At 50.6% G+C, this 24,633-nt stretch overlaps 8 protein-coding genes across 8 annotated transcripts; 3 read left to right on the forward strand and 5 right to left on the reverse strand.

The window, feature by feature from the left end:
* Window positions 1–347: 347 nt before the first annotated feature.
* On the reverse strand, window positions 348–1,083 carry N7468_001149 (uncharacterized protein; the record flags this gene model as incomplete). Its single annotated transcript, XM_058470446.1, has 3 exons — window positions 348–459; window positions 514–595; window positions 669–1,083. 3 exons carry the CDS (start codon window positions 1,081–1,083, stop codon window positions 348–350), a joined length of 609 nt encoding a protein of 202 aa, XP_058333587.1.
* Window positions 1,084–2,186: 1,103 nt separating this feature from the next.
* N7468_001150 (bZIP transcription factor) lies at window positions 2,187–2,993 on the forward strand (the record flags this gene model as incomplete). The annotated part of the gene is made up of 1 exon (XM_058470447.1): window positions 2,187–2,993. One exon carries the CDS (start codon window positions 2,187–2,189, stop codon window positions 2,991–2,993), a length of 807 nt encoding a protein of 268 aa, XP_058333588.1.
* A 23-nt stretch (window positions 2,994–3,016) lies between these two features.
* Window positions 3,017–4,309, reverse strand: N7468_001151 (arsenic resistance protein; the record flags this gene model as incomplete). The annotated part of the gene is made up of 4 exons (XM_058470448.1): window positions 3,017–3,661; window positions 3,716–3,802; window positions 3,853–3,995; window positions 4,048–4,309. The coding sequence occupies 4 exons, from the start codon at window positions 4,307–4,309 to the stop codon at window positions 3,017–3,019; spliced, it is 1,137 nt and encodes a 378-aa protein (XP_058333589.1).
* Window positions 4,310–6,373: 2,064 nt separating this feature from the next.
* On the forward strand, window positions 6,374–9,192 carry N7468_001152 (beta-glucosidase; the record flags this gene model as incomplete). Its single annotated transcript, XM_058470449.1, has 6 exons — window positions 6,374–6,433; window positions 6,496–6,635; window positions 6,687–6,731; window positions 6,795–6,847; window positions 6,909–8,935; window positions 8,995–9,192. The coding sequence occupies 6 exons, from the start codon at window positions 6,374–6,376 to the stop codon at window positions 9,190–9,192; spliced, it is 2,523 nt and encodes an 840-aa protein (XP_058333590.1).
* A 1,479-nt stretch (window positions 9,193–10,671) lies between these two features.
* N7468_001153 (P-loop containing nucleoside triphosphate hydrolase protein) lies at window positions 10,672–15,587 on the reverse strand (the record flags this gene model as incomplete). The annotated part of the gene is made up of 13 exons (XM_058470450.1): window positions 10,672–10,900; window positions 10,949–11,323; window positions 11,383–11,466; window positions 11,521–12,454; window positions 12,509–12,844; window positions 12,899–13,061; window positions 13,118–13,206; window positions 13,239–13,820; window positions 13,868–14,101; window positions 14,161–14,440; window positions 14,490–14,716; window positions 14,771–15,299; window positions 15,363–15,587. 13 exons carry the CDS (start codon window positions 15,585–15,587, stop codon window positions 10,672–10,674), a joined length of 4,287 nt encoding a protein of 1,428 aa, XP_058333591.1.
* Window positions 15,588–16,028: 441 nt separating this feature from the next.
* On the reverse strand, window positions 16,029–17,052 carry N7468_001154 (uncharacterized protein; the record flags this gene model as incomplete). Its single annotated transcript, XM_058470451.1, has 3 exons — window positions 16,029–16,402; window positions 16,454–16,698; window positions 16,781–17,052. 3 exons carry the CDS (start codon window positions 17,050–17,052, stop codon window positions 16,029–16,031), a joined length of 891 nt encoding a protein of 296 aa, XP_058333592.1.
* A 4,595-nt stretch (window positions 17,053–21,647) lies between these two features.
* N7468_001155 (ribonucleotide-diphosphate reductase subunit RNR2) lies at window positions 21,648–23,042 on the forward strand (the record flags this gene model as incomplete). The annotated part of the gene is made up of 5 exons (XM_058470452.1): window positions 21,648–21,677; window positions 21,756–21,854; window positions 21,922–21,996; window positions 22,099–22,632; window positions 22,692–23,042. The coding sequence occupies 5 exons, from the start codon at window positions 21,648–21,650 to the stop codon at window positions 23,040–23,042; spliced, it is 1,089 nt and encodes a 362-aa protein (XP_058333593.1).
* Window positions 23,043–23,556: 514 nt separating this feature from the next.
* N7468_001156 (SRP9/SRP21 family protein) lies at window positions 23,557–24,260 on the reverse strand (the record flags this gene model as incomplete). Its single annotated transcript, XM_058470453.1, has 2 exons — window positions 23,557–23,832; window positions 24,096–24,260. The coding sequence occupies 2 exons, from the start codon at window positions 24,258–24,260 to the stop codon at window positions 23,557–23,559; spliced, it is 441 nt and encodes a 146-aa protein (XP_058333594.1).
* Window positions 24,261–24,633: the final 373 nt, after the last annotated feature.

Here is a 24,633-nt window from a genome sequence, read left to right on the forward strand (position 1 = left end):
TTGTTTGAGAATGCCTAACACAGCTAGCCTTTGTGATATAGACCCATCAGAGAATACTAGCAGATTTCCGTCTGAATTATGGTCAGGGAACTGATACCTCATACTATATAGAGTTGCGACAACTCGAACTCGAATTCGGACAGAACGCATCGTCCATTCATCATGATTTTACTCATAACCACCTATTAGAGTACATAGCTCTAGAGATATTCACGAGAACTAGTGGGCAACTTGGGTCTTTTGTGCCTCATATCTTCACCGTGATCGTGTGACTCGTGTCATTTACCTGCCCCCGCGTCCCGGGATGGATTCCCCCTCGCTTGCGCTGTGATGAATCCCGCAAAGTCCTATTGGGCCTTGGGGCGTCCGCGTCCCCGGGGAGAAGCTTGCTCCAGAGAGCTCAGGATTTCCGCACCAAGAGTATAGATGCTGTAGGACGGGAATACTAGCCAAAGGCCACTGCGACGGAGATTAATGGAACGCTGTGACCACAAGCGCGTGAGCCAGACTTACTTGGGAATGATCCACAAGAAAACCAACGACAAAGCATCATTGTGACCGATGTTGCTGAAGTCAGAGAAATACTCATTTAACCCTGCACTGATTAGCTCGCCCTCTCCCAGGACTTTTTTTTTTTTCGGTTTTTGGAACCGCAACCAGCAACGTACAGTACAAAACAGTCTTGCTAAGCGTCATAACAGACGCACTATAGGCGATCAGCAACGCGATTGCGCCAGTCTGGCCGGCAACGACCTTTTCACCAGTCAAGAGCCACACAAGCCCCTTCTGCTGCTTGGGCGCACCGCGACCACTTGCGACGGTTGCGCCGTGTCGGTAGACAATCCACAGGTAATAGGCGTAGGCGACAGTCTCGACGAGGTTCAAAACTGTCTGGGCGGCGGTGAAACCATTGTGCGCCTCTAGCGCGGGCCAACCGTAGATATAGTCGACGGTGCTGTAGAGCGCGTAAGGTGTCCAGATGGGCGAATGCAAGCTGCCGCCGGGCATACTATGCGGTCGCAACAACACGTAGCCTGCATCCCACATGACCAGCGGCAGGGACACAGCGAGCCAGAGAGTCATTGCGACCGAGGGAGTATGAACCCACTTTTTGGCAGTCCCATTTGTGGTGGGCGCGGGCGACTTCACAAGCTCTTTGGCTTGTTGTGGCGAGGGGAATTCGCGGGGTGATGCCGCGTCGAGACCATGGCGAGAGTATAAAAGCGCAACAGCGGAGGAAAGGGAAGACCAATATGTTGCAAGTCACACAATGTGGTTAAGGTGAGAAAGTACAAAACTCAAAGCACCAGAGATACCTTAGGCGATCAAGTCCAGTTAGTGCGTCCCCCGAAGGAAAATCCGAAGCAACTGCATACGCAGCGTATTCAGCCCAAACTGGGGGCCCTGACGGCCAGTGACGTCGATGGGAGTCGGGTGGTCGATCGTTTGCGGAAACTCTGCTGTTAGCGCCCACGAACAACTGTTCGCTCCTTTTCCGGTGGGGAGGATCGACGCGGTGTAACTGTGTGGCGAGTGAGGCAGTTGTCAAACTATACGCTATGCTTTCACCCACTTTGACTCCTGCATTCCTTCCCGGCCCAATACATTCTCTCATCCAATGGAGCGATACGCTTTCTTCAATTCATGGAGTACCGCACCAATTGATGACCGACATTTGGTGACATAGGCAGAGTAAGAACAAATCTACAGGGTGTTACACATTACAAATGGTCTTTCAATATGAGTCTAGCAAAGAGCTTGCTCATTGATCTCTTAGTATTTCGAGGTTGCCGCAAATGACGATTGGCGGTTGAAATCCCAAGTCCGGAGACTGGCTACCTAGTTAGGTATTCGCCTCACAGCTGACTCATGATGCACAGTGACCTCGCACAAAGCAACAACTCAGTTCGTTCATCATGAGAACGAGGGTCGAATATGCTCGTTTCCTCTCTAAACAAGCCAATTACCTCGGCGACCGGGTCGAAGCGTCGATCTTCCGCCTGATTTGGAAGGCACGAAAGTTACCCCAGCTCTCACCGCCTGCTATCGATCACGTGGAATAAACCAACCTCGTATTGAAACCAAATGTAGTTTAGCGTGGGGTTTTTATTCCCGACGAGTTTAAGAAAAAGAAGTTGCCTGGTTCCTTGTTCAATTAAGCTTCATGAATCTGGATGCCACTGGCAATGGACGCAGAAAGTAAAGCCAAGGTATGCCTACAACTCGGTCCCACAAGCCCCGATGAGGACCTGACGAGTTTGCAGAACCTAGAACGGGCGGCCCGTGTGCGCGAGAACCAGCGTAGGAGCCGTGCGCGCCGACAGGAGCATACTCGAGAGCTCGAGCAGCGCCTGGCAGCCTGCAAAGATGAAATCCAGAAGAAAGACATAGAACATCGACTGGTGCTGCAGAAAGTGGAAGCCGAGAACCAATATCTTAAAAGTCTACTGGGCTCGCTTGGTGTCTCCAAGGAGCTGATCCAGCAGTACGTCCAAGCTGCTAGCCAAGGCACCGTGGTGGCTCGTAAAGTTGCCATTCCATCCATGCAGCACCCATCTGGGAGGGTCCCATCACCGTCAGGCGGTAGCCCGGTCTCTGCTGTGGACCGCAGGGTCTCGGTTCCTGCATCGCAGCAGGCCTACGGGCCGTCATCAACGCCACAATCTTGCAGTTCAGGGTCAACTCCCGCGTCGACCCCACAGCTACCTCCTGCGCTGCCTATAGCTAAGCCTGAGGAGCCGCCAAATCCAAGTTTGTGCTGCTGTCCCCCGGGGAAGGGAGACTCATTGCCGGGAGGAGAAGACGTTCTGAACACTACTCTTTGCGCTATTGCGGAAGACCTCATTAACCAGTACAATGTCCGCGGCATTGACATGGATGCGATCCGAGAGAGACTTTGGTCTGGGTTTACATCGGGGACTCCTGGCGACGGTTGCCGTGTGCAGAACAACATTCTTTTCCAAGTGCTTGATGAAATCAGCCACAGTATTTGATTACAGGACGGCGTCTATCGTGACTACCAGTTTTTCCGTCGTCCGAACCACTTGACGGCGTATACCAGGCCTAGGAGCACAGGAACCTCCACCAGTGGCCCAACGGTAGCCGCGAGCGCCTGATCGCTGTCGACGCCAAACGTTGCAATAGCAACAGCAATGGCTAGCTCAAAGTTGTTACTGGCCGCTGTGAAGCTTTGTGTGCAGGCCAGCTTATACCCGAATCCCAAGCGCCGCGTGACAAATAGAGTCAGCAGGAAGATGGTCGCAAAATACACCACCAGCGGAGCTGCTACCCGCACCACCGACACGATCTGATGCACCACGTGTCGTCCTTGAGAAGCAAACAGGACCAAGATTGTGAAGAGCAGACCGATCAGTGATAGCGGACTGATCCACAACAAGAACTTTTCATATGCTTTGCCTCCAAATATGCTGCGCAGGCCAAACCGAGTCAGAATCGCCGCACCGAGTGGGATCCCGAGGAATACGCCGACGCTTTTCGCTGCGAGCGAATAGCCGATCACACCATCGTCCTCGTCTGCCCAGACGTGGATGAAAAGAATCGCGAGCGGCGCAAACAATACCATCTGCAGTATGGAGTTGATTGCCACGAGAATAGCACAGTATTCGCTATCCCCTCCCGCCAGACCTGTCCATATGAGCACCTAGATAGATAGGATCAGAATCTCCCCGAAGAAGCGAGGCATCAGGAATCTTACCATTGCGATACACCGCGCGATGCCAACCAAAATTAGCCCCTCTCTAAGACCTTCTTCGTCTGGAAGGAATGCCCATGCAAGCCCCAGCTATGCGAGACTTAGAAAAGGACCTGAAGGCTGTGTTCCGGTTGACTCACCATGAAGAGGGGAGCTATAATCCAGTTGACGACCACGCTGAACGCGATCTGGATCCAAAGTTCTTTCTTGCGAAAGGTTCGGTGCAAGCTCTCATATCGGACTTTGCATAGGATCGGGTACATCATGACCAGGAGGCCAACAGCTGCAATAATTATCAATATATGAGGGGATGGCATGGTGTAAAGAACGCATACCGATAGGCACCGACACGCCCACGAATTTTCCTCTCTGAAGCGCAGGACCGGTGTTGGGGACAAAATTCCCCAGAATGATACCCACTGCCATGGCCAGGAAAATCCATACTGCTAGAAAGCGATCCAGAATCCCTAGCTGCTTAAAGGCCGATGAGTGTTGGGCTGCTGATTTCTCAGTTCCGCCTTCAAGATCTATACCGTCGTGGCTGGCCTCGTCGTTGGAGCTGGAGTGTACAAATGCACCCATTTCTGCCTCTCTCATTTCTATTCCAGAGTATCTGGAACCTTGATGCTCCTTGAAGTGTCATGTATGTTTTGTTTCGAATTCTGATGTCTATGCACTATTATGAGGCATTCTAGAGAGTACAGCCGGCCAATCATATCGAAGGGGTGACATCCGTGGCATAATATTCTGCGAGCGGTGAAGGGCTTCGTCACTGCATGTACTGCGTAGTTCATCTAAATGCTTGAGAACAGTAATTGATATCCGACAGAAGAGGGAAGATACGTTATCCCCTTTAATGTAGGAGAAATGATAAATTTGGCCGAGTCACACTTTGACTGGGTTAGGCGTCCTCTCGCCGGGCATGATACACCAAGGAATCACACCATTGTAATCAGGTGACAAATCCGCTCCTGAATCCTTTTAACTGACGTAAAGACATAAGACATGAGCCCCTCGCATCCACTTCCAGCTAAAGCGAATTCTGGTGGCATGAGGACTCTGGCCACGTTCCAGTCTATGCAACCAATCGGGTGTCCTGATCCAGTCAAGCCCGGAAGCAAGATGCATCTGTGCTTGGTAAATGTGAAAATCCAGCAATCAAGGCACTCGGTCTGCGCCAGACGAGGATTTGGAACTCGGCCGGCTTGAACATCGGCCATCCGAAAAAGGGACGGAGTTTTAAAGAGCACAAGTTATTCAAGTACCGATTGGTGCCAGTTTTCTAAGCGGGGAAGAACCGTCTAAGCTCTGGCTGGTTATTGCATTCGTCCAATGGCGGGGGATCGCTCGGGCCCTGAACACGTCTGGCCCCCCCCCGATTCATTTCCGGGGTCTCCGGTAGAGGCTTGTAGACGCCCAAGGTTCCCGCACAGCTTTAATTGTTGAGTATCCAGGGATCGAGGACTTGACGATCTGAAGCTCATTTCCGAGATCGGAACTTCGGGAGACGTGGACTTAAAAGAACTTGAAGATTCAACACCGAAGCAGCTTCTGGCAGCTCCGGGGCAGCTCGACCTCCAGACCCGTAAGGTGCATATGAATGGGGGTGCTTTCCCCAACGATTGATGCCGATGGCTTAGGCTAAAGGTGTTCTATACTACCGTAGCAGCTTACTCTGGGGCTCCATCCCGACGGCTCCATAGTACAGTAATAGACAGGGGATTTGCCTAACTGGGCAGGTGATCTTCGATCAACAGAGTTATGGGAAATTGACTCGAAAACTCGGACGCATTGCGAGGTGTACGGTGCACTGCGCTGCATGCTCTCGCAGAGCACAGCACAGGGACCATGTCGGGTCAGAATGGCTTGCATGAGCCAAGGCCGCAATGGATTCTTCCGGCTGAAGTGTCCTCTGTACGGAGTACATCCGACGATTTATATTGTACCCCCACAAAGCGGAGAATTAGCGGGGCCTAAGCAGCGAAAGGGAAACTGTATGTGCGAGACAGAACAGCCGAAGTTTAGGCGGCAGTTTGGATAAATGGCCTCGGCAAGGCTTGGCTCAACGCGGGGCATGTACTTTTGAGATGCAGTCTTGATTTTTTTTTTTTGCGACGATGCATGTCCGAGCTCATTCAAGTGGCCGTTTGAGCATTGTTGTAGAAAGTGGTTGGGAGGGAATTGTGTTAGATACCAGCCGTTCACGTTCATGCTGCTCGCCCCTTGGAAGCTGCAGGGACAGTAAACAAAGCAGCTCCTCGCGTATCCAGCCACTCCGAGTACTCTTCCCCTTCGGTCCCCTTCTTCCCTTTGAAGGGGCAGTCAAGACGCGCTCCACCAGACTCAGATACCGGGTGCTCAAGCCACAAATCTGAATTGATCGTGGAGTCACAATACGATGCGAGCCCCGAGTTCGCCCTCCGGGCGCCCCGGGCTATTTGTCGATCCTTGCTGATTTCTCCACACTTCCCAGCTTCCCCGTCTGATTACTTGCAGATGTTTTGCTGCCCCTGGTCCCCATGCAAATTATTATAAATGCTGCCTTCCCCCCACAATCTGCACGCTGTTCGACACTCACTAACCCCTCCCGCTACTCTGTGGTTCGTCTCTCTTTTACGTGAGAACCTCAATTAGTCTAGGGCCCCTTTTACATCCCCGACCATGAAGTTCGGTTGGTCGGATGTAGCTCTGCTGGCTACTGCCTCAGTGGCAACAGCCAAGGTAAGATCTGTCTGGCTTGGGCAACCCATATGGAAGCGAAAGCTAATTGAGTGTTGTAATAGGAATTGGCCTACTCTGAACCCTACTACCCATCCCCATGGGCCACCGGCGAAGGCGAATGGGCGCAAGCCTACCAACGAGCGGTCGAATTCGTATCACAGCTGACTCTCGATGAGAAGGTCAACTTGACAACTGGCGCGGGGTATGACGTTTGGAATTTTTACTTGGCGGGCATCAACTAATACTGTTATAGTTGGATGCAAGAACGATGTGTGGGCGAGACTGGTGGTATCCCCAGGTAAGCGAAAAAAACCCATTGGGAAATGAAATTGGGAGAACGAAAATTGATGAGATCGTGAAGACTTGGTATGTGGGGCATGTGTATGCAAGATTCGCCTCTTGGTGTCCGTGATAGTAAGTCATCCCGGGTGCGTGCCCAGGCTCAATTGGGCGACGAGCTGATCTCATCGAATAGGCGACTACAACTCTGGATTCCCCGCCGGTATCAATGTTGCCGCCACGTGGGATAAGCGGCTGGCCTACGTGCGTGGTCGAGGCATGGGCGAGGAGCACCGTGACAAGGGCGTGGATGTGCAACTAGGACCCGTGGCTGGACCTCTCGGTAGACATCCAGACGGTGGCCGTGTTTGGGAGGGCTTCTCTCCAGACCCCGTTCTCACCGGCGTGATGATGGCCGAGACCATCAAGGGAATCCAGGATGCCGGTGTCATTGCTTGTGCTAAGCACTTCATCGGAAACGAGCAGGAGCATTTCCGTCAGGTCGGCGAGGCTCAGGGATACGGATACAATATCACCGAGGCTATCAGCTCCAACATTGACGATACCACCATGCACGAACTCTACCTCTGGCCCTTTGTCGATGCCGTTCGCGCTGGCGTGGGCTCTATTATGTGCTCCTACAATCAGGTCAACAACAGCTACAGTTGCCAGAACAGCCACATGCTGAACAAGCTGCTCAAGAGCGAACTGGGTTTCCAAGGCTTCGTGATGAGTGATTGGGGTGCGCACCACAGCGGTGTTTCCGCGACTCTGGCTGGTATGGACATGTCCATGCCGGGCGACGTTATTCTGGGCAGCCCTTACTCATTCTGGGGTACCAACCTGACCATCTCTGTGTTGAACGGCACTGTCCCTGAATGGCGTATTGACGATATGGCCACTCGTATCATGACTGCCTACTATAAGGTTGGCCGTGATCGCTACCGCACCCCACCTAACTTCAGCTCTTGGACCCGTGACGTATACGGCTATGAGCACTTCATCGTGAGCGAGAACAGGGTCAAGCTCAACGAGCGCATCAATGTGCAGCGTGACCACAAGCGCATTATTCGCAAGATTGGTGCCGATAGTACTGTCCTCTTGAAGAATAAGGGCGGCCTTCCATTGAAGCCTCAGGAGCGTTTGGTTGGCATTTTCGGAGAAGACGCCGGCTCTAACCCCTGGGGCGCTAATGGTTGTAGCGACCGTGGCTGTGACAATGGCACTCTCGCAATGGGCTGGGGCAGCGGAAGTGCTGAATTTCCCTACCTGATCACCCCGGAACAGGCGATCCAGAACGAATTCCTGAATAATGGAAACACCGATGTCTTTGCCGTGACTCACAACGGTGCCATTGACCAGATGGCCGAGCTTGCTTCCCAGGCCAGTGTGGCTCTGGTCTTCGTGAATGCGGACTCTGGTGAGGGCTACATTAATGTGGATGGCAACGAGGGAGACCGTAAGAACATGACGCTTTGGAAGAACGGCGAGCAGGTTGTCAAGACCGCGGCCGAGAACTGCAACAACACCATCGTTATCATGCACACCCCTAGCGCCGTCCTCATTAACCACTGGCATGACAACCCCAACATTACTGCTATTCTCTGGGCTGGTCTTCCCGGTCAGGAAAGTGGCAACAGTATTGCGGATATCCTGTTCGGCCGTGTTAACCCTGGTGCTAAGACCCCCTTCACCTGGGGCAAGAACCGCAAGGACTACGGCCCCTCTCTTCTGACCGAGCCCAACAACGGTATCGGTGCTCCCCAGGATGACTTCACCGAGGGTGTTTTTATTGACTACCGCTCATTCGACAAGAAGAACGCGACTCCCCTCTATGAGTTTGGATATGGACTGAGCTACACCACTTTCTCCTTCTGTGACCTGAAGGTGACTGCTCTCAATGCCGAGCCGTATGTTCCTACTACTGGCTGGACCAGGCCTGCTCAGGCCCTCGGCCAGGTCGGCAGCCCCTCCGACTACTTATTCCCCAAGGGAATCAAGCGTATCACTCAGTACCTCTACCCTTGGTTGAACTCGACCAACCTGAAGGAATCTTCTGGTGACCCCTACTATGGCGAGAAGACCGAGGACTACATCCCCGCTGGCGCGGTAGACGCCTCTGCCCAGCCTCTTCTACCCGCGAGCGGTGTCGACGGTGGCAACGCAGGCCTGTTTGAAGATTTAATTGAGGTAACTGCTACTGTCACTAACACCGGCTCTGTGGTTGGTGACGAAGTTCCACAACTATACGTGTCTCTCGGGGTGCGAACGACCCCGTCAAGGTCCTGCGTGCTTTCGACCGCTTGACCATCCAACCCGGCCAGAGCGTCCCGTTCACCGCTACCCTGACCCGCCGTGATCTGTCCAGCTGGGACCCTATGTCCCAGAACTGGGTTGTATCAAATGCTCCCAAGAGAGTCTATGTGGGCAGCTCTTCTCGCAAGCTCCCTCTTTCTGCTGATTTGCCTCCTGTTCAGTAAGGCGTCATGTTTGTGATATCGCCTGCGTTTGAGAATGGGGGGATTTCCCTTTTAGTTGTACAGCCAGTCATACTGGTTTTCTGCATATAGCTTTTAATAGCATTTTCCTCTTTCGAGACCCGATTCTCAATAAATGGAGTCTTTCCTAAAGATTGATAATCTAAGCCTGGAAGACTCGCATGTCATGATCACTCCGCCCTAGCCTATTGTCTACATTACCTGTACTTATATGAGTTGAAGAGCTTTAACCCTCCTCGCCACCCCAGGTATACACGTAGGCCAAGAAGGCGCCTGTCCTGGAGAATAGGCTTGCGCTAAAATTTGTGCAGCTGGATGCTAGTACGGGGTTAGAAATTGCTACAATGGGGGGGCAAAAGTCTGTGCGCATACCGCTTTACCTACCCCATCAAATACTGATGTGTATTCATGGTTACATATCCTACACCACCAATCCTTATTGGATCATACTAAGATTCAATATACTGAATAATCAGGTTTATATATAGAGTTCCCTTACTTAATATTTCGTACAATAACTCTGGTTCGCATATGATTTATCTATCCTTCTTCCCATACCTAATATTAACATATCAATCTCCGTTTAGTCTAACACCTTCTATACAGTATTAACATATTCCTTAAGATAGGCTCTATCCTCCTTAGATCTTCCTATCTACATCAGTCTTCAAATAAACAAAAAAAGTTCGAATTTTAGTATATTCCAGACCGGTTTAATAGGGTTAAGACCAGGTGAGTATACAGGCCAATTTTCAACATACATCCCATGCTCTTTAAACTAAACCTGCATATCTTTCGCTATATAGATCTTTTTTTTATCTTGCTAGAATATAATTCCAGATTGATAGCGATCGATGCCATGGGGGAGGTGTAGGAGAAAGAATAAAAATGTGGGTGGTTATTAGGGTGATGGTAATGGGGCCGAGTGCACACAGACTTTTGACCGGGTGGTGTACTCTATTGAGCTTGTATGCGAGGAATGAGGAGTTCCTGAGAGGGGTTGGGGGGTGCATGAGGTGGTTGAGTATAGTCGGTTAGAAAGCCGAGGAAGTGTAGCATTGTAGTTGATAACTTATCGGTAGGGAGTTGCTTGTGGAGTGCTAGGAGTATCTCAAGGACCCTGGGGTGCTTTCCTTGGTAAAATCAACGGCGTGGAACTTTGTAGAGCATAAGAAGTTGTGGATTGCGAAGCGGAGTCTAAATGTTGTTCCTTCTTGTCAGTGGAAAGAGTCAGGCCGTGCAATGATTGGCGCAATTGGTATATCGAGGGGCTGTAAAGCTGATTGTTACATTCTCGTTTCTTCTCGCTCAGGCTAGAGAGGTGTACGATTATGCGCATAGGAGATTTGAAGGCCGAGACAAGATTGTGCTCACTATTCATGACTGACAAATGTAGTGGTCAAATGGTCGGGACAGATAGAACATTTTGCCCGTCAACGAAAAAGGAAAAAGGAGTGCCTATCATGATGCTTGGTCGCAGAAACTGTTGTACAAAGACCTGAACGCCGATTTCTCCATCGACAAGAGGGCTTGAGGCTTATCGAATTCAATCACTCTCCCCTGGTCCATAAACGCGATTTTATCGTAATCCAGAATCGTGTCCAGTTTGTGCGCAATGGCAATGATAGTCTGGTCTTTGAAATGCTTGCGAATGACACTCTGCATGAGTTTCTCGCTGTCTGAGTCCACACTATAGCCTGATGAGTGACTGATAAGACATTTATGTACAGCGACTTACCTGCTTGTGGCCTCGTCCATAATCACAATCTGACTAGACTTGCACATAGCCCGCGCGAGACAGAATAGCTGCTGCTGTCCGTGGGAGAGTAGATCTTCTGACATATCCGTATCAAGGCCCCCTTTAGATTCGATATGAGACCAAAGGTCGGTTTCTTGAAGGGCATCGATGATCTTCTCGTCCGATACATCTTGTCGAGAATTGAGATTCAGCCGAACACTACCGTGGAGGAAGAAGGCCTGCTGGGGAATCGTGTTCAATGAAGATCGAATGCGGGACCTTGATAGTAGTGCGATGTCGACACCGTCAATGAGGACGCTGCCACTGTCAATTTCAAGAGTCCGCAGGATAGTCGAGATGAGGGATGATTTCCCACTAGAAAGAGATCAGCCCCCAGAACCATCTAGAAACTTTTCCAAGACAGCTCCACTAACCTTCCTGTTCGACCGCAGATTGCGATCTTCTCTCCTGGTGCAATCACCAAGTTGATTCCTTTGAGGACCGGCGGTGAAGAAGTCCTGGGGCTGCATTAGTTTCTGCTCTCCCAATAAGTGGTTTCCAATGGCACATACTCATAAGAAGCTGTCATATTGATGAACTTCACCTCACCGTTTTGTGGCCATGAGCTTGGGACAGACTGAACCTCAGTATCCAAGTCCTCGGTCTTGGCCTCGCGTACATATGAGCGTATACGAGAGACAGCTCCAATAGACGTCTCAAGACCAGTCCACTCGGAAATCAGTGATTGTAGAGTAGAGCTGAAATTCACAATGTTGAACAGCGCAATGCCAAGAAGACCGAGCGACGAGTTCCCTCTCAAAGCCAATGCAATCGCAATCACCGTGACGGCGATGGCAGCAACGATCAAATCAAGAACAAGATTGAGCCAGCTCTGGATACAGAAGAGAAGATAGAATGGGCGTTGAGAATTGTCCAGAGTAGTTCGGCTCAGACGACGATATTCTTCAGTCCATCCATAAGCACGAATGCTGGAGAGGCCACTAATAGTTTCCAGAAAATGGGAGAATAGCGGAGCTTTCGTCTCAATGTCTAGCAGACGAACTTGACGAGATGTTCGCACATAAAATTTGGCCACATAGTAGACAGCGATGATGCAGATGGGTATTATTGCTGCCGTGACATACGATGAGCCGAAGAAGACTAAGAAACCTTCCACGAGACAGCTTAGAGCCTCATCTATTGCCATTTCAAAAGCCGCCGGGAGCTCTTCATCAATCAGTTCCAGGTCCTGGCTGAACCGGTTGGTTGTAGTTCCAATGTCCGTTGATGTCAAGAAAGAGGTTGTGGCACTCATAGTTGTTCCCAGGAGTATCTCGTGGAATTGGCGAGCCGTCTTGGGGATAACGAGCATATCGAAGACAAAGATCGAGCAAAAGACGGCGAAAAGAGTCAAAATCCCCACAGCAGCATAGCCACCGAGCCAGTACGGAATATCAGCATTCGGATGCTTCTCGTTGGCACGAGTCCACCATTGAAGCCAAATTTCTGAAAGTTGGTCAGGTCGGGGAAAAGGAAGCTGGAAGGATCGGGACTACTTACGAGGCAAGGTAGCCCCAGCAATAAAGAATACGGAGCATGCAAGTGCTAGAAATAGCAATGGATAACCCATGACCCGGAAGTAATACAAGTAGACGGTCCAGTCACCTGTTCTTCGGCTGAATTCGTCAGTGCCTTCGCCTTCTAAGTTTAACTCTTGCAGCTGCTCGTCATCAAATACAACATCCGGTGCCCTATCCGTGTTGACTTGCTCTGGGTTTTCGTCGAAAATGGCAGAATAATCCTTATTCGCCATGAGCTCTTTGGAGGAGCGTTGCTGGGCGATCTGGCCTTGCCCGTTAAGCGAGATGACGAAATCAGAGTAAGCAATGTGGTGTGCTGTGATGCTGTTAGTGGGGGCTTTCTTTCAAAAAAAAAGATACAACAACTGACCAGAGTTTGTAGCAAGAATAACAGTTTGGCCGAGCTCCTTTACAATGCCACGGCCCCCGAAAACAGCATCCAGGACGAGCTTTTCAGTCTCACGATCTAGCCCTGTCAAGACATCATCCAGAATCAAGATAGATTCTCTCGAATAGAGGGCTCGAGCAAGTGCCTGAATAAGTCAGTGTCCTCTGGAATTCGAAACCACTAGCTTGGTTGTACACTTACCACACGCATCTGTTGCCCACCGCTAAGTCTTGATCCACGAACGCCAACTTTGGTCTGATCTCCCGATGGGAGTTGTTGCAGGTCGAATGCTAGTGCGCAAGCATGAACGACACGATCGTACCAACGTTTATCCCACAGGAGGACCCAACAATGTTCTCTTGGACCGTTCCAAATTTGACCCATGGTGACTGGCTACAATATGCAGCAGTCCTGTATGATGTGAACACCTGACCAGAGCATTCTTGGACTTCACCAAGCAGAACTTTGAGGAGAGTCGATTTCCCGCAGCCCACTGGGCCGATTATCATGGTTGTATTTCCTCGTTTGATATCGAAATCCAGGTCCTTGAGGATAGGCTCGTCATCGACTGCCCATGCAGCAGATAAATGGGAAGCCACCACACACGATTTACCTCCATCATCATTCGTGTCAATAAGTATCGGGTCTTCTTCATGCAACTTCAATCGACGGTCTTCCCGCTCGGTTTCGTTCAGGTACTTTTGGATTCTTTGAAAGCAGTTGACAACCGTCATCAAATCTTCCGTCCCATAGACAATCGAGACGACTGGCGTATCGAGAAGGGAGAAAAGGGTTAGTGCCGCGAATGCAGTTCCATTAGTCAAGGTAGGTCCACCATTTGCCTTGGCAAGGATGACATAGAGTCCAAAACCGACTACAGGAGCCAGCGCGTCAGAGATGTAAGCTGAGAGCAGATTAGCTCGGATCTTCCACCTGGGAGTTGTTACCAACAAATCGTATTATTGATGACTCGAATGACCCGCATCCTCTGCGACGCTCCGATTTCATCGGTTCTCAGCTTCCGGAGACTGTCGGCAACAATGTCCGTCAAGCCTGTCATCTTGATATTTCTCATGACACCGAGGACTTTAGAAGTCACGGATACACGCTCTTCGACGAATTCAAGCCATACGCCTTGGGCTTTAGCCCTGGCCATAGAGATGGGCAACCCGACAACCAAACAGGCTGTAACTCTTATGTCAGAGGGTACAACTTTAGTACCAGGACGGAGAGCGAAGACATACCGATGACGAGCGCTGTAGAAGCGATAGTAGCAATACCAAGAAGTCGCGCTAAGAAGATAAGAGCGAGCACAACCTCGGCAAGATTGGAGTAAGTCTCATGCATATCGAGAAGACCATCCCCTATGCGTTCTATGTCTGTGCTCATCAGAGTAACCGCCGATGCATCTGACGCAGCTGATGTGCCCATACGGAGCGTTTTATCAAAGATCATACTCACCAAGCTTCCTCTCACCATCGCGATAACTCTGTATACCGTGGAACGGTAGACATTGTGTGTGACCTAGCGTCATGATGAGTGACGGGTTGAGGAACGGGTTAATGACACATACTGCAATTCCAATGTAGACAATACCATATGCCGCGACAAGGCCGCGGGCATAATTTGATGAATTGACGTGTTCAGGCTCCGTCATGAAATCTAACACCCTTTGGACAAGGAATGGTTGTACGAACAAGAAGCCAGTGAATGCCATGCGCGGCAAGATGCCGCCAAGCAAGTCCCATTTATAATGTTTTATGAAGGTCCATAGTAGAGCGTTGCGGCCGTATCTGTTGGCTGTTCTATAATTAGATGGCTTGATATGACACGGGCAAAAAAGCTAGATCTGACCTTTGTTCCACTTGTCAAGTAGATGCTCGGGGTTTGAGGCTCTTTTGATATCGTCATCGAGGATAGGGAGGTTGTCGACAGTCAAGGTGGTTTTCGAGCCCTTCCACAGCAGACCACTCACCCACAAGTACAGACTGCGATTGAAGATTCCACTAGTGGTCTCAATAGCATATCCAGAAAAGGACTTCTTCAACAGGGATCTCTTTTCCGTGGCCTCGAGGATGACGACACCAGCTCTGGAAAGCAAGGAGACAGCAAATATGACAGTCACGGTCTGATTATCCGGCAAGAGAGAGAGGGTCCGAAGACGCGGCAGGTCAAGAATCAGAGTAAATCCATGGTAGAGACACAGGATAGTTGACGGGCGTAGCGAGCGAAAATGCTCCAAGTGTGACAAGTACAGACAAAAGAGCGACACCACTACGGACGCAGAAGCCGTTGGCACAGTTGCTCTTGTCGTCGGAGTGGATGGTTGACACCAAAAGATGAGCAGGGTAAATTGAAGAGTCATATGCAGGAATGAAGCCAACTAAATACCAAGTTAACGTTGAAGTAGACTCATGTGGACAGAGAATTGGTGAATTTATCACACCTCTTTCGTGAAATAGAACGATGAACGATTGACCTTCTCTGACACATTTCGAAGGGTCCATAACCGTATCAGAACAATAGGGCAGGCAATTAAAATAGGCAGGAATGTGAAAATTGTCTCCTCGAACAAAAGAGTGAAATCAAAGCCATGGCGACATGAAGAATTCACAATTGGGCCGAAGACATCTTCGTCCGAAACAGCACACGGTAGGCCTAGGCTCTTCATGGTGGTTATGATGAGAGCACACTAGTCGAGCCGATGCAATAGTTTTGTTGCTCTCGACTTTTCAGCGTAGCTCACGAAGACCAGCGGCTGAAAAGATGCGGAGACGGGCCGCCGTTGTAGAATAGCGAACGCTGGTTTGTTGATGCCTGCCCGACTGCGGGGCAGTCACTTGGAATTGCGCATTCGTATTGGAGAGATGCTTGTAGATCCGGCCTGAACGGGTTAGCCGTGACTCTTTATTGACTCAAACTCGAGAATCCTGGAGCCTTGGACGATGCATCCCTGAGACGGGGGCTAGATGTTACCCATTGCTCACCAAGAGTCATAGTGACTGTGAGTACCACATACTTTTAGTGCTTACAGTAGAACATTTAAAATTCATTCATCATTCCATTTGCCGTTAAATGCTGATATATAAACATTAGTACATTCTATCATGCTCTAAACAGAGACATCGGACACGTTATCAGTTCGATCCATCGGGTGAGTATAGGGGTCTCTGTACATCGATGCACCGTGGTACATCGTGTCCTCGTGGTCATCATCTTCGCCCTTGTACACCAGCCCTTCGGCCTCATCGCCGTGTTTCTTAGCCTTACGCTCGGCCCGGCGCTTAGAGCCCAGCTGCCAAGTCAAAAGGCCGCCGGTAAGCAGGCTAAGCATCGTGAGGAATTCCGGCAAAGTGCCTAGAAACGCCTCATACGCCACACCTCCACCAGTAATGAAGGCATATTCCCCTCCTTCAATGCGATGATTAGGAAAGAGATAACACGAACGCCGATCAATGGGAGCGCAATCGAGGCCGCAATCAGTAACTAAGGCGTATCAGTTTTTAATACTTTGCTTGCATCTGGAACTCGAAATACGAAATCTTCGTACCTGCATTTCCTCGGGGCGGCGGTTGTTGTTCTCCTTGTGCATCCAAACCGTGATGGTCATTCCACAAATAATCACCCAAGCCGCGAATTCCATCCACACACCCGCGATGAGAAGGGGGTGGTTCTTCATGCCGGCTAACGAGAAACTGTTGCCCACAACCATCAAAATAGTGGAAACCAAAGTCCCCAGTGCTTTTGCCGGTAAAGGAAGCCTCGGCTTGATGGACGTGTTGCTAGAAGAGAATGTCAGTTGCCAGGGTCCAGGAAGAAAAAGCGCGCCCTCGTGGCTGTAGGAAGGCAATAGTGTATACACACGCGTTGCTAAGCATAGCTCCGACCGCAAGCGTTAATGGTGACATGCCGATGCCATTCAAGACGATTCCGATCGTGTTGAATCCCTTCGGCGTGCTTAACGCCTGATATGAGAGCGCGTGGCCACTGATGCGAAAACAGATGGCCAAAAGAGCATTCAACCAACATCCAATTCCGAACCTGCCCCCGGTGCCGAGGAAGAATAAGGTCGGGAGAAGACAGGCGCCGAAGAAGGTTATGTTGGCGATTTCATAGCTTCCAGTGGTCGACACCATGATTGAAATTCTGTGCGATTGAAGAGGTAGATCTGTAGAACCTGGAGTAAGAAGGAATTGAGGGTGGGAATGAGCTTCTTAAAACCTGGAGTCTACCGTGCCTGTCTGCCTGCGTCAATGCCGATCCTTTACCGTCAAGCTAGAACGCAGGAATAAACTAGCCACAAGTACCCAGTCACACGAAACTATACGTGTGGATTCATTTTGAATCCTGGTCAGATCCTTGTCCGAAGGCCCAATGCGCGACGTGGCTGTGCTCTCGTGGCGCTAAGAACAAAGAACCCCGTATTGCGGGAGAGTGATAGGGCCATTGCACAGTCCGCACAAGAACCCTGTTAACGCTTGGTTGGGGCCAGTTTCAACCTTCTCTGCCTTAGGTGGGCTTAGAGCGTGCTTGATCGTCGGGCTGTGATGAGGCGAAGATCCCTGTCCGGTGGTTGGTGGGCCAAGATTGGAGGATTCAGGGGGTGGAGCTGAGTCCACTTATGCATCATGTCAAATACGATTTACGCCGAAGATCTTATTGACTGACGTATCCCTGCAAGCGCGGGGAGTGGGGGTGATTTTGAGATTTGGAACCTATTTTCGCTGTCTGACCGTCAATTCGACTTATTTTTTGGACTTTCGTCTGAGCCTCTCGAATTCAACATTTAAGGAGCACTGCCTAGTTGACAGGTGGTATTGTTCTACGTCATTTCAGTTCTAAGGTAGGGCCGAAAGCGCTAAGTTGGTATGGGTCACAGTGTCAAAACATGCGCTTTTGACGTTCCTTGAGGCTTCCCGAGATTCACGATGCGTGGAAGTCATAATGTTCATTGTTTGAAAACTCATCACAGGTTCGTCGGCGCTTCTCGACTTCAAATCCCTGCGGTTAGATTCTTGCGGAGATTCCGATTATTATTTTCACCGGTCAGACCATCGTCCATTTCGATCCGGAGGGCAAGATGCTCTTGATCCCATGTAATTCCTTCACCGGAATGCCTTGGAGCCACCAGATGTCATCCGCCTGGTGGGTAAGCGCGAAAAGATAAATGTTCGGATCCCCGGTGTGACAGAAAGCCACACAAGTGGGGACTCGGATTTCAGTGTGGATCTCTGAGCGAAGGAACGAGGCATATAACGATAGCAAAATCGCATTGAGGCAAACATGTTCGCTGATGTTATCGTCCAAATGAGCCGTGACTGGTCGAGGTAACAGTGGTAAACCGGACGTAAGGAGTTAGCTTCCGCAGGATTTAAAGCTACTCGATGCGCAGCACCTAGAACGAGAATAGTGTGAAGAAGTGGCTGATACTCAAATGCCATCTGAGGAGCAGTCTTGATCCACATTTATCGCACAGACAGGACTTGCGCCGAACTCATGGTCATGGCTATCTCTGTTGTCCAAATGATGCAGGAGGCTCAGCTTGAGGATTGGTAACCCCGCAGGGCCGGGGAAAGATTGATCTGAATTACGCCCATCTCGAGGCTGCTGACGACGTGCAGATCGCGAGGGTATGGGCCGGGTCGGATCAAAGACGCGTGTCTTCAGCGCTGCGTATCCACATGGTGGATTGTGGGCGAGCACAGTAACTGCACCTGGGACAATTCTCGTCGCATTAATTTAGTGTTAGATGTTCCGAATTGCTATAGCGGACTATAGATCCTGACCTTGACTTTTCGGGATTTGCATCGAATGCATCCTGTGTCGATTTCCGGTGATTCAGCCGAGGGGCATCTCGGGACCTTTGGCGCTATTTAATGGAGCAGCGATATCTGCGTCACAAGTAGGCTCGGTTTCGTGAACGATACTCTGTTGCAGCATTCCAGCAAGGGTATGTTTTTGCTTCAAACAGAGGTTGAGCCTATCTTGGGCCCCACTTCATATGAACTCCATTTTACCAATTTTCACTGGTCTATTAGACCCGCTATTCTGTCCTGGCTGGATTTTCTCATTTTCAGCTGGCCGTTGTGGTTGATTGTTAGATATAGTGAGGAGAGTTCATCTAGGAGCCCATCTAACGGGGAGTCCAAGGAATAGAAGATTTCTGGCGGTAACCTTCCCGCTATAAAGTCTGGTGTCGGCTCTTGGAAAATGGGTTTTCTTTCCTTCTAAGTCTCCTACACGCTCAGTAACTTAGAGAATGTTCCGTATATCTTGATAAGAAAAGAATCTTAGAGCCCCTTCTCTTGCAAGGCTTGGATCGTTGCCTTCCTCTCAGCAAAGCTCTCGCCCGAGCCAAGTACTTGGGAAACCCTTGCTGCACAGCTTCTTGGCCCAACACCATCAGTGACCTTGTGTAAAAGAAGTATAGATAGACACGGACTGCAGCGAAGCGGTTTCCAACAGCATGTACCACGCGTAGTCTATTTTTATTCTCCGAGAAGCAATCCCTTACGTTCTCCAAGGCCCGCTTCTTCACATCTTCATGAGTATCCGCACTCTTACTGGCTGTGAAACGGAACGGTCGAAAGAATAGACCAAGACTGCTGGCATGTAAAGCTGTAGCTAGCTAAGACATCCACTCGAGTACGCGGACAGCTTCTTAAATCCCCGGCTCGCCCATCAGATGGAGGACAGGTCTTTCGAGTCCCGCTGTAAGACGAAAGAGGCGTTGATTTCATGGAGCAGAATGTGGGGTGCCAGCGAACAAGCGCCAGGTAAATAGTGCAGTCGGATTCGAGGAACGAATGCAACAATTGTTGAGTCCACTGGAACTGGGGCTTGGTCTTTAACTTATAGCGACAAAGTTGTTCAACACAACCTATATAGATAGGGAGGCAGCATATGCACTCTGAACTCCAATTCGCCCTTTGCTGGTTCTACCATCAGCCGACAGAGGTTCCACTGCGCGGCCGCAGGTTTATTCCAAGTATCACTCACCGATCTTGGATTCGATAGCTACACAATATATCCTCTGTGTTCATGAATAAATGCAATGCCAATTTGCCAAATGAAGGTTGGTGGGTCAACAGAAGCCGCAAACACGTTAGGTCATGTGAAATAAATGCAAAGAGTAGTTTGCCGTCACGACCACACCAAAGGTCGTGGAGCTCTATGAGATCGAACCTAAAATGCCCACGATGTGATATGACTGAATCCCTGGGCGAAAAGGAAAAGCCTGCTGGTGGAAATCTGGTGGTCCAAGCAGCTGTTTACAGTGCCTCAGGAACCAGGCCGCCCGCGGCGTTGCGCAGCTCGCGCTTTCCGCTTTACGGACGCGTTGGCCTCAGCTTCAGGTTCAGCTAATCCCGCCCAAGGATGTTTACAAGGTAGAGAAGCAAAGTATGTGTTCAATAACCTAATAAATTCCGGCGTCCGGCTTCGAAAGCCCGCGCCAATGAGACCAGGAGTAGAGATCAAATTCTCTAGTCTTCATATCTCCCGGTGGACCCTCATTTTCCGATAAAGTCGATGCCAGCAATGTGCCAGAGATCCAAAGATCCCATTAGGCCAAAGGTTGCCCGAGCATCAAAGGTGGAGACTGGGGGTTGCCAGGGATGCCAGATTTCGGAAGCCGCATGGCCGACATGCCCAGCCCTGAAACAGGTCCCTGGATTTTGCGATCCTAGGCGACGCGAACACGCGAGGATTTCGGTACATTGGCGACGCGCTTGATCCCCACCCAAGAACTGAATATGGGGAGCTCCTTCATGCCTTCTAGAGTTTATAGTCTAGCTGCAAGCCACTCGGCAGATATCTCTACTCCTCCCATATGAGATCAGTCTATTTCCCTCCCCTTGTCTACAACAGGTTTCCTACATCCAAATAGCCGTGAAAGCCACGCCAATATTACTGTGCGGAGCAAGCGCACATCCGGTATTGAGTGGCTGGATGTGGAGTCCGCAGAACCAACCATTCCAAAGCGCCGGCTTAGTGAAGGATTTGAAAGCTGAGCGACACTAAGTTCTAGATCACCAACCGACTCCCAATTCCCGTATATCCGGGCTCCAGTGTTTCGCGTTTTGTCGCGTCAGCTGTGCGCAGTCTTATCTGATCTTGATTCAATTGTGGAGTGGAGCTCCATTATTACGTAGAGCTGAAAATTTTGGGAGACGCGTGAGACTGTAGCCCGTGTTATTGACCCGCTAGCGTGCTTGAACTCACAGAGCCCAACTTGATGGCTACAGCTATATCAGATCTGGAGTGATTTTCCTCTCTGTGTTCTTGCTGTGCTGATTCTGGAGGCAGAAACGGTGGTAGATGCAGGAACATAGGGATTAGCTACAGCCATGCCACAGATTCAAATTCCATCTAGTACCCATAATGGTCGAGGGGGCTACCGCAGGCACGGCCATGGATCGACTGTCCTAGCGTCGGATAGTGGTGGAAACGAAGTGGCATGAGGCGACATTTCTGTTTAGATTTTCCGTTCCCAGCGGATCCATGGACGCGCCTTGCTTCTTGACATAATCAAGCAGCGCGCTGTCACGTGAGACGTGCCCGAGCACGTCGCGCTAAAAAGATTCACGGCCCTCGACTACTTAACCACATCCTCTCCCACTCCACCTTTCCCTCTCCAAACCTCCAAACTATCTGGCTTCAAGTCTCCTCCTGGTGTTGACACTATCTCCAATTGTCTCTTGTCATATTCTTTCACACATATACCGTCCCAATGGCAACCCAGGTCACTCCTTCGAAGCAGGTACGTGATGTCACGATGTCGCCTCTCGCGCTACACGCGTCGTAAAGGGCTCTGAGGCTAACCGATATACCTCATTAGGCTGCTTCATCCCTCGAGAACCTCAAGATGAGCGACTCTCCCGTTAAGAAGCTCGATTTCGAGTCCGTCGGCAAGGAGAACCCCGCGTCTCTCAAGCCTGTCGACGCGTCTATCGAGAAAGCGGCTGAGAAGCCTACTGAGACCCCCTAAAGCTCTCACTATCAAGGAGCTTGAGGCCCAGGAGCCTCTCCTGCAGGAGAACCCCCGTCGTTTCGTCCTTTTCCCAATCAAGTACCACGAGGTCAGTCACGCCGCCGACACGTCAACGCGTAAAGTGGGATGACGCGTGGGGACTCCACGCGTCACTGGCAGAACATAGGGCTAATGGTTTCTCTCACTCCAGATCTGGCAGATGTACAAGAAGGCCGAGGCCTCGTTCTGGACCGCCGAAGAGATCGATCTCTCCAAGGATCTGCACGACTGGCACAACCGCCTGAACGATGATGAGCGTTACTTCGTTTCTCACGTTCTGGCTTTCTTTGCCGCTTCTGATGGCATTGTCAACGAGAACCTTCTCGAGCGTTTCAGTAACGAGGTTCAGGTCCCCGAGGCCCGTTGTTTCTACGGTTTCCAGATCATGATGGAGAACATCCACTCTGAGACCTACTCTCTTCTCATCGACACCTACATCAAGGAGCCCAAGCAGCGCAACTACCTTTTCGATGCCATCGAGACCATTCCCTGCATTGCCAAGAAGGCTCAGTGGGCCATGCGCTGGATCTCCGACAAGGAGTCCACCTTTGCTTCGCGTCTTGTTGCCTTCGCCGCCGTTGAGGGTATCTTCTTCTCCGGTTCCTTTGCGTCCATCTTCTGGTTGAAGAAGCGTGGTCTCATGCCCGGTCTGACCTTTTCCAACGAGCTCATCTCCCGTGACGAGGTATGCACACCGACTTCGCTTGTCTCCTCTTCTCCCACCTCAACAACCGCCCTGATAAGAAGATGGTTGAGGACATCATTGTTGAGGCCGTTGGCATTGAGCAGGAGTTCTTGACTGATGCTCTCCCTGTTGCTCTGCTCGGCATGAACGCCAAGCTCATGTGCCAGTACATCGAGTTTGTTGCTGACCGTCTCCTTGTCGCCCTCGGCAACAAGAAGTACTTCAACGCCACCAACCCCTTCGACTTCATGGAGTCCATCTCCCTTGCCGGCAAGACCAACTTCTTCGAGAAGCGTGTTGGTGACTACCAGAAGGCAGGTGTCATGGCCTCTGTCGCGAAGAAGGACACCGAGGAAGGTGATAAGACCACTGCTAACAGCGGTGGTCTCAACTTCGACGAGGACTTCTAAACGAAGCCTTTTTATCCCTCTCCTTCCTCTCTGTTCTATACCCTCGAGGCTCTGTCTCAACCTTTTTCCATGATTTGACGTTTTTTTTTTTTCTTTTTTCTTTTCTTTTCTTTCTTGGCCTAGGCTTGTATTGACTGACGGGCTCTTTTGATGGTTACGCATGGGTTTGGCGTTGTGTCTTTTTTAAATTAATCTGCCCTAACCCTCAATGTCTCTAATATGGGATAGACGGTGGATATTTGTATGTAGCTTTTGCAATCAACTGACGTTCATACTTATATATGATTGTATGACGGTCTCACCTTCTCACCTTCATGGTTTCCATAGAGTTGTACAATGCATCCGATTATACCAGCAACTTTGCCGCTGCGTAGCTTGGAGTTCTACACGTTAAACCTTACACTAGTATCAGCCCAGCTTCAACATACAACATCCGTCATGAATGATCCGTAGCAAGTCATTATTTTCTATAGCAGGCCCTTCTTAGCCAGCATCAAATCCAAAAGAACCCAATCTACCGCTTCCCTTTCCCACCCTTCTTCTTCCCTTTCCCACCTTGCTGCTGCTGCTGCTGCTTCCCCGCCTGCGCCTGCGCAGGAGCAGCAGGAACCTCCTCCGCCCCAGCATCCACCATCTCCACGTCTCCCGCCGGCGCGCCCGGCGCCCCCAGTCCCAGTCCCGCTACATCTGCCCCGGCCGCCAGTTTCCCCAGCGTGGTTATGATGCGCCCGACCTCCTGCTGCTTGTTTGTGCGGTAGTGCAGAGTGATTCCGGTGGAGGGGTTGTAGGTCTTTAGCACGAGGCGGCGACGGGGGCTGGTATTTCTTCTGGGGCGGGCTTTCGGGACTTTGCGAGGGATTTTTGGAGTTTGTGTTGCGCGGCGCGTGTGGTTGTGGGGAAGTGGTATTTTGTAGTGATTAGGGTCTGCGTCTTGTTAGCTTCTGCTCCCGGCGGGATTGGTCTCTGTGAAGATGCGGATATTGGAGGCAAGGTTCTTGGAGGCAGCTTTCGTGTTGTCTGCTCGAGCGCTTTTCGTGAAGCGCTGCGAAACACGGGCTTGCTGTGGGGTATCATGGCATTGTGTCTGTGTGGCGGGTTGCGGGTTGCGGGGTGGGCTGTGGGAGTTTGTAGGGCTTTTGCTCTTACGGAATCTGGGTAGGCTTGGAGAAGTTGGGCTGATTGTTCCAGGAATGCCTGGGAGGTTGACAGGTATGGCATTGTGGAGGTGGGCAAGAGCTGGTCTTGCCTTGTGCGGGTGGTGAGTGTGCGGAAAGTGGAAAATGCGTGGGGCGCGGCTGAGATGGAAGCCAGGGATCGGAGACAAGATCTATGGTTTTCTGATGAGGCCTTGCAATTTCGAGGACTGGCTCAACAAGATGGAAGACTCGGTGGTGGTTTGGTGGAGGTCCTGGCTGAACACGCGGATCAGTTATCGGACTTTTTCGATGTCTTGGCACCCGCGCTGGTAGCTGGTAGCTCTGACACACAGACTACTCAACAGTAATGTATTCTCGCGAAGTTAAAGGGCTTTCAAACTATATGCCTTGTGCATTTCTTTTGACATTATCCACTCAGAACCATATATTACAGG

The sequence above is a fragment of the Penicillium chermesinum genome, assembly GCF_028974085.1.
Source record: "Penicillium chermesinum strain IBT 19713 chromosome Unknown utg000002l:1.0-5270490.0:1.0-5274688.0, whole genome shotgun sequence".
Lineage (NCBI taxonomy): Eukaryota > Fungi > Ascomycota > Eurotiomycetes > Eurotiales > Aspergillaceae > Penicillium > Penicillium chermesinum.